The 14,128-nt window shown below is 36.7% G+C and overlaps 1 protein-coding gene across 1 annotated transcript; it reads left to right on the top strand.

Moving 5' to 3' along the window:
• Positions 1-3,757: 3,757 nt before the first annotated feature.
• Positions 3,758-12,007, top strand: LOC142939720 (nuclear GTPase SLIP-GC-like; the record flags this gene model as incomplete). The annotated part of the gene is made up of 21 exons (XM_076082858.1): positions 3,758-3,762; positions 4,081-4,160; positions 5,285-5,372; positions 5,564-5,591; positions 5,703-5,736; positions 5,910-6,002; positions 6,453-6,543; positions 7,143-7,359; positions 7,456-7,683; positions 8,180-8,386; positions 8,499-8,674; positions 9,191-9,284; positions 9,366-9,453; positions 9,572-9,693; positions 10,002-10,175; positions 10,270-10,424; positions 10,626-10,749; positions 11,149-11,257; positions 11,379-11,512; positions 11,741-11,822; positions 11,964-12,007. Coding segments are annotated over exons 1-21 (2,373 nt in total), but the record flags the coding sequence as incomplete, so codon positions are not given.
• Positions 12,008-14,128: the final 2,121 nt, after the last annotated feature.

Genomic DNA, 14,128 nt, shown 5'->3' with positions numbered 1-14,128 from the left:
GCCCGAGTTTTAGCATTCGCGACCACTGCAGCTGCAGCCCTTCTGGCCTGCCGGTACCTGTCAGCTGCTTCGGGAGACCCCTGGGCCAACCAGGCCTTGAAGGTCTCCTTCTTCAGCTTGACGGCTTCCCTCACCTCCGTTGTCCACCACCGGGTTCTCGGGTTGCCGCCACGACAGGCACCGATGACCTTCCGGCCACAGCTCCTAGCGGCCGCGTCCACAATAGAGGCTTTGAACATGGTCCATTCGGATTCCATGTCCCCAACCTCCCTCGGGATGTGTGAGAAGTTCTTCCGGAGGTGGGAGTTAAAGACCTCCCGGACAGGGTCCTCCGCCAGATGTTACCAGTTCACCCTCACTACACGTTTGGGCTTGCCGGGTCTTTCCAACCGGTTCCCCTGCCATCTGATCCAACTCACCACCAGGTGGTGATCAGTTGACAGCTCTGCTCCGTGCAATACACACCCATTATAAAATCTGAAACAGACCCAAAATTTTCCTGAAACTTAAACTGTGACTTCATGAAAACTGTGCTAGCTATCAAAATGTCCATTTGGCTCAATAAAGTGCAGCGTTTTGTCTACGTTTTAAACTTTGAATCATGTTTCTATGTTAATGTACGGCTAGTCAATATGGGCCCAAAGTTAAGTATTTTTTGTAGCTCTCTTCATCAGGCTCTCGCGATCAGGCCGCACGTTTTGATGCATTTTTCACGCCGCTGTTGGCAATGCTGTGTGAGGAGAAGCGCACCAAGCTTTTGGATAAAGATTATTATTATTATTAAGCCCGCAGGATTACAGTCAGTGTGCTTTGGCGCAGGCAGTTTTACTGCCTTTGTGCTACAAAGCCACACTGAATAATTATTAAGGTTATTATTGACGTTCAAGGACAAAACTTTGTTACTACAAAATAATGTTTTCTAAGTGTGTTAATTCATATATCAAAAATGTGATAGAACTAGATGATAGTAATAAACCAGCCTATCTGGTTTCTCATTATTTACTGAACAATTATGTTTTGACAAAATGAGCCCTGTTTTTAATACTGTGCTTAAGCAATCATAAAATAACTGTTTAGCGCTTACATCCTGATTGATTAGTTGACAATCAAGCTATTAGGTGTTTGACCAGGTGACACATGTATTGGCCAATTGGTCCATGGCTGTGGCTTTTTTATTGGCAGTGTTTTGAAATGACATGTGGCTTTATGTGAGAGTCCTGTGTCTCATGTGTGCAGTGCGTTACAAAAAGTGTCACTTTGAATTGCAAATTGAATGTAAAGCAGAAAATGTGTTTAGAGTTTTGGAGACTTGACCTTAGGTTTTGCTCTCACAGTGTTAGTCTCAGTAATTGTGCTTCATGTGTCATGTTAGTGTGTTGGCATTGAAAACAACTGTAATCACAGAAGTGGATTATGTATTTGCAAATTTTGTAATAAGCGCTGACTTTAACTTTCAACTATTTATTAACTGTAACCATTTCTAACCTGGGTGCTGTGGCTCAGAGTCAGGGGCGTTTCTAGGATTGAAAGAAAGGGCTTAGCCCTAAGGCGAGGGTCATGTTTGCGGCAATTTTTTTTGGGGCCCATTTGGGGCCGCGGATATCCATTGTTTCAGACAGTTCATCGATTGGTTCAATCAGAAAGAGTGTGATTTTGCTCTGTAGTTTTGCTTACATTCAGTATATATATATATATATATATATATATAAAACACAAGAGACAGAATTTCCGGGTCATAGTGAAATTTGACAACACAAATATGAACTTTTCTCAAATAAGAGAAATAATTTTCCTGCTTTTAAAGGAAAGACAGATAAACAAGCTTTCATATCCGCGTCACTCCCAAATCCTAATTCTTAAAGGGGCCGCACACAATGGATGGAGAATGGACCTGACAGTGTCAACTTTATATCGTTAAGTATGATGATAGGCTGTTGGATTGTAATTTGAAGGGGGAGAAAACATACAAACCAGAACGCACGCACATGTGTAGCATGTTATAAATAACTTGTCCATGTGAGAAACAATAGTTTAATTTAATGACATCACCAAAAAAAAAAATCACCATTTTAAATCCAATAATGCCAAATTATTTGGGGGGGGGGGGGGCTGAAGAACATTTTAGGGGGGCTTCAGCGACGCCCCTGCTCAGAGTTAAGGCTGGTTGTCTTTCAATCAAAAGATCAGCGGTTGGATCGGATCCTCCAGTCCATGTCCTAAATAACCCTAAATAAATGAATGTGATGAATGGGTGTGACAGCATCGGAAATACACGAGGGCAAAGGGCAAAACTGCCCCTAAGAAATATAATTTTGCCCCTGATATCACTAGGAGGGGGGCAAAAAATGCCCCCATAAATTCCTCTAATAATAATGATAATTTAATGAACTTGTCAAAAACATCGTAGCCTATATGACCCGGTCCAGTTGCCATAGAATGGTTTTGATTTTCGCCTTGACTGATGTTGCGTGAAGAACCGAACTTTCTAAACAAATAAATAAATGGAGCGCTTCTTAATCAGACCTGTGACTGCGAGACTGCGGTCAACTCAGCAGACACTTACATTTGAGTGCACCTATATGCTGAAATTCACGGTAAACGCATTCAAATGGCACAGATCGGGAGCGAGCGAAGGACTTTGAAAGTTAGCGGAAAGATTAACGTGAGACAACATCCGGTTTCTTCAGACGAACATCCGATTTTCAGAATAAGATGCCAACAAAGTACACATATTGCATAATGGAAATTAGATTAAATGAATTATATTCACATTTAGTATAAATCATGCTACCTAAATCTTGTGAGTTAAAGGTAAAATACACCTAAATTGTGAGTAGTGTCTTTATTTTTTGATTTGAGGGTTGCTGGAAATGAATAATACCTGACTGAAAATCAATTAAGATATTTTACTAAGTGAAAACTCTGAACTGAATTTGTACCTTCAAATGGCACATTTTTTAAAATTTTAAGGTTCTATAAAAATGTTTTTCTCAAAAATTCCACACAATGACTAATGCATAAGTTCAGGACAAAAATGGGTAATATCACAATATTTGAGGTGCTACAAAAATATTTTTTCTCAATAATTCCATACAATGACTGATGTAATCAAGGCATCGTTGACTTAATAATTGTTAATAGTTGTTTAAAATAATAATAATAATAATAATAACAATAAATAACAACAAAGAAATTTTGTTCAAAAAAATCGAAGAAAACACTTTGAATCTGTAGACTACTGCCTAATAGTCTTATTATTGCCATTTGATGACAAAAGCTCATATACTGTAAGCCTAATTAAGTATATTTATTATTTTGAACAAAGGTTAAATGTTATTTCACAAGTTTCAAAAAGTGCCCCCAATTTTCTTTTAAATGCCCCTGGATCTCAGTCAGTGGGGGCAAAATTTGCCCCCTAACAAATATGTAAATTTTCTACCATGGGGTGTGAATGATAATGGTTCAGGTGACACCTGTACAAATACAAGTCCATTTACCATTTAACCTCATATGAACCAGTCTAACCTGTTTATGCCTTTGAGATAGTTTTTTTCAGGTAGTTTGCATATAAAACATGGCCTCTTAATTAATGTACATTTCAATACCAAATACGTTTCTTTTGTGGTCTTCATGAGTTCAGTGTTTCCCTCTGAGTCTGTTGAAAGAAACCAGGTGTCAGGCATCAATAAACTAGCTGAAATGGTCAGGATGGGTAATCAATCTGGTTGTTTTTCTCCTCTGTGAGTTTATCTTGGCCATGAGGTAAATTGAGGGTTTGTCACTCAGCACCATTAGTGCCCTCCCTTTAATGTTTCATTTGTCAGTTGTTAGTTCAACCGAAGAGACGTTTAAACAACAGTTTGAGGCTCAAAAAGCTAAATTATACATCATTATACCCACATGTTTAGAGAAAAGTAGGCTACATACAAATACAAATTTGTGTAGTAAACCAAGATCTTGTGTTGACAATCTTCATAAGAAGGAATAAAATGAATACATAATTAAGTAGGGAGATTCATCATGGGAGGAGTTTCAGAATCAGGAATCAAAAACACTTTAGGTTTCGTGTATTGTGTGCAGTCGGACAACTATTGAGAACAAAGGACTCCTGCGCCTTGGAGGACCGGCATTGATCTACATCTATTGCCTACACGCTACAGGTAACCGTTGGAATTCATATTATGATATTAGGGAAATCAAACACCACGGGTGATTCTTATTTACATTTTCTCTTTTAATCTCTTATTGACCGTTTGAAAGCCGGAAGATCTCCTCCGTGAATAACAAACAAAAGGCTGTAAAGTTACACGCTAGAATTTAAATAATGAAGTGCCCTTATCCCAACTTGATGAAAAGTTTGTACTCTTGGGGACAAACAACATATTGCCAGATACAGTATCTAACGCTACATGGGAGATTGCGTAAACGTAACGTATGCTGATGTCGACGCACCCTGCATTAGAGTATTTAAACAGGCCTGGTGCTGCAGTGGTTTATTCACAGAAAAGGTACTGAACGTATTTCAATGCAGAACAATAGCCCGTATGCCTGTTATTCAATTATATCATTAGATTCTTATAACTCCTGCAGGAAGCAGGATTTTACTGTTGTAGTTAATTAATTGGTGTAGGACGGTAATTTATTATCATTTTCATTATGGATTAATCTGCTGAACATTTTCTATTTTAATCGTTTGATTGTTTGGTTTGTAAACAAATTCAGAAAAAAGTGAGAAATGCTGTCACAATTACCCAGATGCCAAAAGTGACACCTTCACAATGGTCCAACAAGCATTATTTGTTAATTTAATATTTTTAAGTTTGGACTGTTGCCAAAGCTAAAAATATTAAATAAAAAATTAATTTAGATCCTTAACAATGAAAGCCAAATATTCACATTCGAGAAGCTGGATCCATAAAATGTTTGAACATGGAAATTTACTTTATCAGAATAGTTGCAAATTATTTTTCTGCTAATTGACTAGTTGATGAATTGATTAATCGTTTCAGTTGTTGTATAAACTGTTGTATGTCTATATGAGGTGTACCGTTCATTGTGATGTGACTCATGTTTTCTTAGTCGTTGCTATTTCCTTGAGTCTGATAATAGAAGTTTCATAACTTATTTTCTTTCAGTGAAATGTAACTCTCCAAAGTTGCAGTGGTAAAAATGCTGCAATGTTGTTCTTCAGTACAATGCTGACATATTCTTGACAGACATAGTTTTAAGAAAATGGGAGAGATCAGTTCTGACTAATGCTGGCAATTCTTCTTGTTAATTGCAGAACATGAAATTAACACAGAAAGTCTTTACTTTCTGAATGATCGAGAAATTGACGACTTGATCCCCAAAACAGACTCAAAATGTCAAAGGTAATGTCCTGTACTGTAAAGACAATTTACACAAATACTGTATTTATAATTTACAGGAGCACAGACTTCTGTTTTCATGACACATAATTGATAATAATAACTCATTAACAATAATAGCATGTGCTAGAATTTAAACATTTATTTACTATTATGGATTTGCAACTATTTTCTTGTTGATTCGTCTGCTGAAGTAAGTTGAATAAAGTTTCAAGCACTCAGGTATCATAAGGCATTTATTATAATTATATAGATCATATTTTTAATGTCTATTCAAACTTATTTGGCCACTTAGTATTGATTTAAGACACAAATGTTCATGTTCACCCTCAGGGTCGTCCGTCCACCAGTGACACAAGTGATAAAGGTGAGACACACTTTATCTTATTGGTTACATGTAGTGTTCACTGAAGTTTAAGGAGGTAATATCTTACTTTGACGAAGAAACTATATCGAGACCATGTTTTAATATTCTGAGAGGCAGAAGCAACAAACTTTTATTCTTGCTTTTTTTTTTTTCCAACTAAAAATATCCAAAAGTAAAGAGAAAGTCAGATCATCAGGGTGAGTCCAGCCAACGTCAACCACCAACTAAGAAACAACGACATGCCGACAAACCAGGATCAGACTCAGGTATTTATAATACTTTCCAAACAATGGCGACCTACAACTTACTATAAGGTTAACATTTATGTAATAACATTTTTACTTATCTTACTTACATAGCAAATGTCTGTTTCTATATCTTGGCCACAGACAATACTCTCATTTGCTGCCGTTTGTAATCTTATCAGACAACCCCAATCAGTCAACAGCATGCATGCAGGTATACATGGCAACAATGCGTATGCTTCAAAGTAAATAACGTAACCGTGGCCTTTAACTGTATGATGTTTTAAAGCCAGACCATGGGTTATCCTTTACTAATCTGACATAGTAGAAGCCTGATGATACACTCTGAAGCATCCTACATGGACCTGGCAGAGAAAGTTCCTCTCACGCTCTCCTCATTGTTCATTACCGCTTACTTGATACACTGGTTCATGGTTCCTGCTGAACAGTTCTTTACTTTCACTCTGACAGAAGAAATCATAGTGTCTAAGGTGAAAGACATCATGGAATGTGTCCATCAGAAAATACCTCACGAAGACAACAAGCTCAACAACTTCCTGAGGTAAGTATAAAGTTTATTACATTTTCCATATTAATATGTTATACGGGCCTGGTTCCACTGCTGACCAGGGGCCAGTTTCACTAAGAGATTTAAGACTGATAGTGTGGAGCCAGGCATCATGGGTTTGTCCGTACGTACGTACGTACGTATGTCCATTTCTCACCAACGTCTTGAAGGAATTTTTTTTGGACTCAAGGATGAACTGATTGGAATTTGGTGGTCACAGATCAAGGTCACTGTGACCTCACAAAACACATTTTTGATCATAACTGAAGAATTCAGTTAATTATGACAATTCCACACAAATGTCTAATAGGATAAAATGATGAAGTGATGACAATTTGGAAAGACATGGATGCAAACTGCAACTTGACTGTTTGTCTGAGGGATTCAGTCGTGAGGCGTTAATTCTAGTTCTGTTTGAAAAAAAAGTCTTAATTTACCCAAAATGTACAGTAAATGACTTCTACTGAAGATAGTACAATATGCTGAAGAGGGCTGTTCATAGACGGATCTCTTTCTGACTTTGACACATTCTATCAGTGTTTTTATGTTTTGAAACAAATTAATTAACCCGCACATGAACTCTTATACAACAGGAAAAAAATCAGTGATTTGGAGACAGACAAGAGGGAGGTGGTTGGTGTCTTTGGCAGAACCGGGGCTGGAAAGAGCTCTTTGATAAATGCCGTCATTGGAGAGAAGGATCTCCTGCCCTCTGGAGACATCAGAGCATGTACCTCAGTCATGATTAAAGTGGAGGCTAACATGCAGAACTCAAAGTATGAGGCAAACATTGAGTTCATTACAAAAGAGGTAAAATGAGCTGAATATGTTTGTTTACGTGAAACTATGCCAAATGTATGCCATATGATTTAACGAAGTTAAAGGTATTTTTTTAATTCTATTTAGGAGTGGAAAGATGAGTTGTGGTTCTCTAAAAATTTCCTTGGGGATAATGCGGATCAGGAAAGTGATCAGGAAAGTGACGATGATCGTCGGGACATAGTTGAAAAGCTGTCAGCGCTGTATGGAGAAGACTGGAAAATCAAATCTGTTGATGACCTCATGAATGACAGATATTTCAAAGAGATCCCAGAATTTCTCCTTTCCAATGAGAAGATTTTGACAGTAAAAACAGTGAGTAAGAGTAAAAATCTTGTATCACTTCATAAGAAGCCTTCTTGTCTGTCTGACAGAGGGAAATGTTATTGAGGTTTATGTACAAATGTAAAAGTAAAATCAGTATGTGAAATTTAAAAACAGAGCCTTGATGCACCTGTCCTCGAAAACTACAAACCCATAGAAAATGTCCCCTTTATAGAAAAATCATGAAGAAGTTTGTCTACCGGTAGATAAATATATTTATATAACTGTTTTAACAACATCCAATCAGGATTTTTCCTCCATCTTTGTGCCCAAACATTTTACATTAGCATTAAATGACATCTTGTGTTATTAAATCTCAACACTGCTTTTGTTGTTTCAATGATGGGGTAACTTAATTGCTCTTATTTTATATATTTTCTTGTTTTAATTATTTTGTACAATTTGTAAAGCAGTTTGAAGTTGGGGTCTGTGCATATGAATGAAATATTCTTACGTTGCATTAATCTCATTTTATTATTTATTGCAGGCTAAAGAGCTATCTGCAAAATTAGTCAGATACACAAGAAGCGACCCAAAAGATGAAGAAGGTAAAGACGTAAAGAGGTGGTATTGGCCACTAGTGAAGTGTGTGACTATCAAGGTGCCAAATAATGATCTTCTGAAGCACGTCACACTTGTGGATCTTCCTGGAAATGGGGATCGTAACAAGAGCAGGGACAAGATGTGGAAAACGGTAATTCATCACATGCAGTGCTGTTTAGTGTATTACTGTGTTAAACTGTGACATCATGATATTACAAAGTACTGATGACCATCATAATTAACTTGCTGTCATGTCCCTTCAGGTCGTTGGAAGTTGTTCCACTGTGTGGATCGTGACTGAAATGAATCGAGCTGCATCAGAGCCAGAAGCCTGGGAGATCCTGGAAAGTGCCTCTAGCTTCATGGGAAATGGTGGCCAGTGTCAGCGTATTCACTTTATCTGCACCAAGTCTGATGATATTACAACACCAAAAGATCAGTAAGTGATTTAAGATGCCAAAAGTACATATACATATATATTCAAGGAACTGTGAGGACTTTTTAAGTGATTATGAAACAGTCTCAATAATAATACTGATGTCTCTATATGACCTACATGAGAAAACGGGACCACCAGCGTGTAGATTGTCTATTTCTATAGAGTCATTCTTAATGCTTGTCATCGGTTTTATCAGTTCTTTCAAAGAAATTCCTTTAGAAATCAATAACTGCTCACACACTCAACACAACACAACTAAACTGAAATAGTAGTCTGTAACTTTGTCTCTATGGTTATAAAATGACAGTTCTTTCCAGAAAACTTCCTATTAGATCACGGACCTGTAAAATAAAGTGATGCACGTTTCAGTATAAATGGTGGATTCGATAGTTACAGCTGCAGGTTTAAAAGAGATCATTTAGACTTTTATTCTGGATGCAAAGAAAGTTGGAATTTGAGGTTTCAGTTCTCCAAAAACTGTATAAGGTGCAAATGAATGCAAATATTTTGATTTAGTTCAGCAGCTGGTGTTCGTGCTTTGATATTGAAAACAAACGATCGAGTCAAGAAAGAAGTGAGAGAAAAATTCAGCAAACTAAAGGAGGTTAAGGTGAGTTTTATAGACTGACAGAAAGTATAACACAAAGATTGTCTACTTCTGCAAGCATTCCTTAAAACCAAAACTTTTTAGAAATATTTCAGTGATGGAAGTTTCAAAGTCTTCACAGTGAGCTCCAAAGAGTTTCTAAAACAGAAACGTCTAGATCTAGACGACACTGGTAGGTGAAGTCTTCATATATGAGCACATTTAGATTTACTTTACTTTAACAAAACCAACAATAATGATGTAAGTATGTTTTGTAACTATTTAAGCTGCAAACTACATTTTTTTTACAGAAATACCAAAACTTCAGGAATGTCTGCAGTATCTCAATGACTGTCACTCAGAGACGTTAAACTGTGTGTCTGGAGCTCGTGGGATTCTCTCTCTGATTCAAGGGGCCAGCCTTAGAGGAGGGGTAAGATCAAGAAATATAATCTCTTTCTTTGTCTTTTATCATTAATATTCACAGAAAATAATGTGAAAACATAAAGTCAAAGACAGACTACTTACATGTAATGTCATCCATACATACATTTTATCAATAAAGTTAGTTTTCCTGATTTTGTGTTGCTTCAGAGAGGCTGCATAACGACAGTAATTAAAGGGTGGTCTCACTCAAAATCAACCAAATATTGAATAAATGTGAATAAATCAAGAAAACTCAGTCAAGTAGCAGAATGGTTTCACTGCTTTGAATACTGAATGTGTTGTTGTTGATTTCAGGCTGACACAAAGAGAGCTGTGTACAAAGTCCTTCAACAAAAGATGAGGGTTGAACTTGATAAAGTCAGGAAACCAATGGAAGAGACTTATCGGGCTTTTGAAAAGTGCCTCAGTGAGGGGGTTGAAAAATCGAAAAGTTCATGTGAAAAAGACTTGAAGTCGGTGATACATTCTGTACGTATTTGAATTATAACAACATCATTACAACGGATTTTGCACTTTATATGAATGTCTTAAAAATGTTTCTGTTTTGTCTGTTTTGTTTCAGAATAAGTCAGGTAGTGGTTTCCATGGGACATTGAAGTGTATTGTAAAGTACGACGGCATCCACAAACCAAAAAAGGGGAAACAAATAAACCTCAATATGAAGTTATCTTCACGTCTGACTGAGAGCATTGATGAGGAATTCAAGAAGACCTTCCCGTAAGAAATGACTTAATAAAGACATAAAACCCTGAGTAGGCTAATTGTACAAACTATGGAGAATGTCTAGAATTAACAGATTGTACATTATACAGTTATACAAGTTATGAGATATAATGCATACATACAAATTACATTATTGAAATACAAACTTGTCAATGATGCATTCATGAAACATTTCAACTTGTTAACATGTTTCAGAAATGAAGGAAAATGTGAACCTTTCAACGGAGTCCTCAATGCATTTTCACTTGACACGAAGATGATGAAAGAGAAGACAGAGTACAAAGATGTCGAACTGCAACTGATATTTCTCAATACAGAGGTAAAAGAGGAGAATAGTACCATTAGTCTTTATTAAGCTATTAGTCCAGATCAGAAAGGCTTCAGCAGACATGAAGACTAAACATTAGAGAATAAATGAAATATAGATGTTTTTAGCTGTTAACATATATACACTGAATATGAAGAAGTCTGCTGCTGCAAAGCTGATGACCCTGACTATATTCATGACAACGTACTGGAGATTCTGAGGTGGTCTGACATCAGTGGGAAAAATATATATATGTGCACCCTCACCTGGTCCTACTCTGAAAATCTGATTATATATTTTACTCCTTTTTCAGGTAAAGTCTGGAGGAAGGGGGGGCAATATGAGCCTTATTTGTATATTACCTTAATTTTATTTAAAATATGTGGATCTATGATTCATATTCTCTCTTAGGAAGAACAGATTAAGACAAAACTCAACAAAATCATCCACGACCGTAAGAAAACGATCTACAGCAGTCTGACGACAACAATTGAGAGAAACATGCAGAAATGCTATGACGGTACGATAAAGATCATCACATATAAAATCTGACACTGTAAAAATGCACATTATTCATCAGAACTGTGCAGAATGTAATTATAATAACATTTAATTGACTAAAGTTTTCTGTTTTATTGTAGATGCAAAAAAGATTAAAGGAGACGGCAGCATGAATAATATGAGAGAAACTATGGTGAAGCACGTACATAGGTTAAAAAACGTCATGTTTCAGGAAGCTAAAGCTGTTATGTTGAAACAGCTGGATGACTTGATGGTTTGTAACATTTTATAATAAGTCGTACGATGAGGATATAGTAAAACATGTTGTGCTGCTTATCTTTATCTACAATTCTAGGTCATCATATATATAATCAAGTGGAATATGCCTCTTTTTGAATGCTGCTATTGCTACTAACACACTGCAGGCCCTTTCACAAACATTCAGCTATTGTTATAAGACACATTTTGGCTGTGAGTGATAAAGATTTTTATGCTAATTTAGAAATACATCCTGGTCAATCTGGAAAAAACAATGCAGGAATCAATCGAGCTGTCGCTCAAGACAGATGGTGTCTCAATCCCAGGTAAAGGCAACGTTACAAAATAATAACATAATGATCACTAAAAATATTAAAAATATTTGATAGAAATGAATATGTCAACTAATTTCCAAGAGTGTGATTAATAGTGAACTTGATGTTAACATTATGGGTTTTTTTATTTAGACGTTACATCGGAGCTTGTGAAGGTGAATAAACACTACAAAGAACTGAAGAGAAGGGAAGCCCAGATGAATAACCACTAATTTGGTAAAACTGTTGTTAAAATATCTACATAATGCCTCCAGATTGAGCTGTTCTGAATAATGCTAACGATGCTTTTTATTACACTAGTGCTGGTCCGCCCAGCCCGGCAGCTGCACAGATGACAACCAACTGAAGAGCCCTGCATGCACGCTGGTTAGAGACGTGAGGCCTCTGGATTTGGTCTCAACCATTTTTGTCAACTCATCTTATCCAGGTTCTCTTTAAGTGTTGTTTTGATATGTACTTTGAATTAACTTGTTGTGAAAGACATAGAAATTCTATATTTTCTATGTGTTGTCGGGCATTTTTCATACAAGTTGTTTATCCTCTATTGTCTTTCCATTGTCTATGATGAGTTACGATCTATTGTTTATTATCGAGCTAAGAGTTGTATTTTCAGATATCAATATACTCGTTACATGTAATCCCATATTGTTTAGGGATGATTCAATGATTTTGATTTAATGTGTGACTTTCTATTATTTACCAAAATATAATCTTACGTGCTTGTAGTGTTGACTGTTTGTTAAAGCTAATGAAATAAGTGAACTTTTAGTGAACCCACTCTGACAGGATGATTGACAGTCACCAGGAGAGAAAGGCTGTAAACTCAGGAAACTAATCAGTTAGTTAGAGAGACATCCTGTTCAATGGGGCCTGTGTACTGGAACATCCTGCTTCAGGCCGTAAAGTTAGAGAACCATAAGAAGTGCTTTATCTGTGTAACAACAGACACACCGATATATACATTTTATCCTTAAAGCGTAGAACATGGGAATATACAATAAGTAGTTCTTAACGTCTCAGAAGAAGAGGACATAGGTGCAGGCAGTCAGCTGCATGGATCACAAGTTCCCACTACACACCTTCCACAAAGGGGGGGTTGTTTACCCTAAAAAGTAGGTCTGTCAGAAGTGATAAGACTATTAGGACTGTTCCGTCCAATGATTTGAGAATGATCTGTTGTCTACCATATATGGACCTGGAGGTTGCAGGAAGCGCCAAGGAGAAGCGTATATATAGGAGACAGCAAAGGATCGAGGCTTTTTGGCCTTTTTTTGATGACTTCTGGAGCTTTCATACTCTTGACATTTGACATTTTGTTTTAACTTTTACATCGATTTTTTGGTATTCATTTTTGTTAATCTTTTTCTTTCCTTTCTGTAAAAAACAAATAAAACTGGTTTGTATTTTGTGCATTCCAACCAAAGTCCAGTGTTGCTCATCTCTGGTGGGGTCCTCTAGTCTCCTAAAGGTAAGAGTGCTCTTCCCCTGGGATAGGCTGTCCTGATAATGATTGCTCTTCATGTACAAACAGGTTTAGTAGGTGTGTTGTTATTAATTAACGATTGATGGTAGTGGAATGTATTATGCTTGTTCATGCATTGTTCATGCAAGTGCCACTTAATGATGCAAGAACATGGAACATGCGGACACACAGATGGGCCATAAATAGGGACGGGCATCATTTTGCACAATTATAGTTCCTTTCTTATTACTGTGCAAGAAAAATAATAACTTAATGCAATAATAATTGAACAAAATAGAAAGAAAAGAGGGATCATAGAGGCCATTACATCAGGTCACCACTAAAACCTTTCACTACCGACCACACTGCATCATGAGAGTTTCTCCCCTGCGATGCTCATTGGGTCAATCCAGTTTCACTGTAAACATTTTATTTTAATTTTATAATCAGAGACCAGAAAATTCAAAATAATTTCAGAATTTATTCTGGTAATAAAAAACATTAAAAAGTCCCTTTTCTTTTTTTTAAAGAGAGAGTACAGCAATGTCATCAAACAACATCAAGACACTGAATACTTTTGACGTAGAAATGATGTCTGTGTGGTATCACAGTGAACTAGTGGGTGTACCAATTCCTTAACAACAATATATTCTTATATTTAGTCTGACCCTCAGTGTTGACATGGCAGTCGACAATGAGGGAAAACTTACAGAGAATTTGACTCAATCGTCTCAGTAATTTAGTTTCACTCAGTGTTGCTGTGCATCTCCTGTTGTGTGAAGCTGCATTAATGTAACAGTGCGCCACTGTGTAAAAAGAAATATCACCAATGTTG

This window comes from Anarhichas minor, unplaced genomic scaffold (genome assembly GCF_050575085.1).
Source record: "Anarhichas minor isolate MPS153535 unplaced genomic scaffold, ASM5057508v1 ptg000107l, whole genome shotgun sequence".
Classification (NCBI taxonomy): domain Eukaryota; kingdom Metazoa; phylum Chordata; class Actinopteri; order Perciformes; family Anarhichadidae; genus Anarhichas; species Anarhichas minor.
Note: the sequence above shows the minus strand (reverse complement) of the source record. Positions and strands in the feature narration are given on the sequence as shown.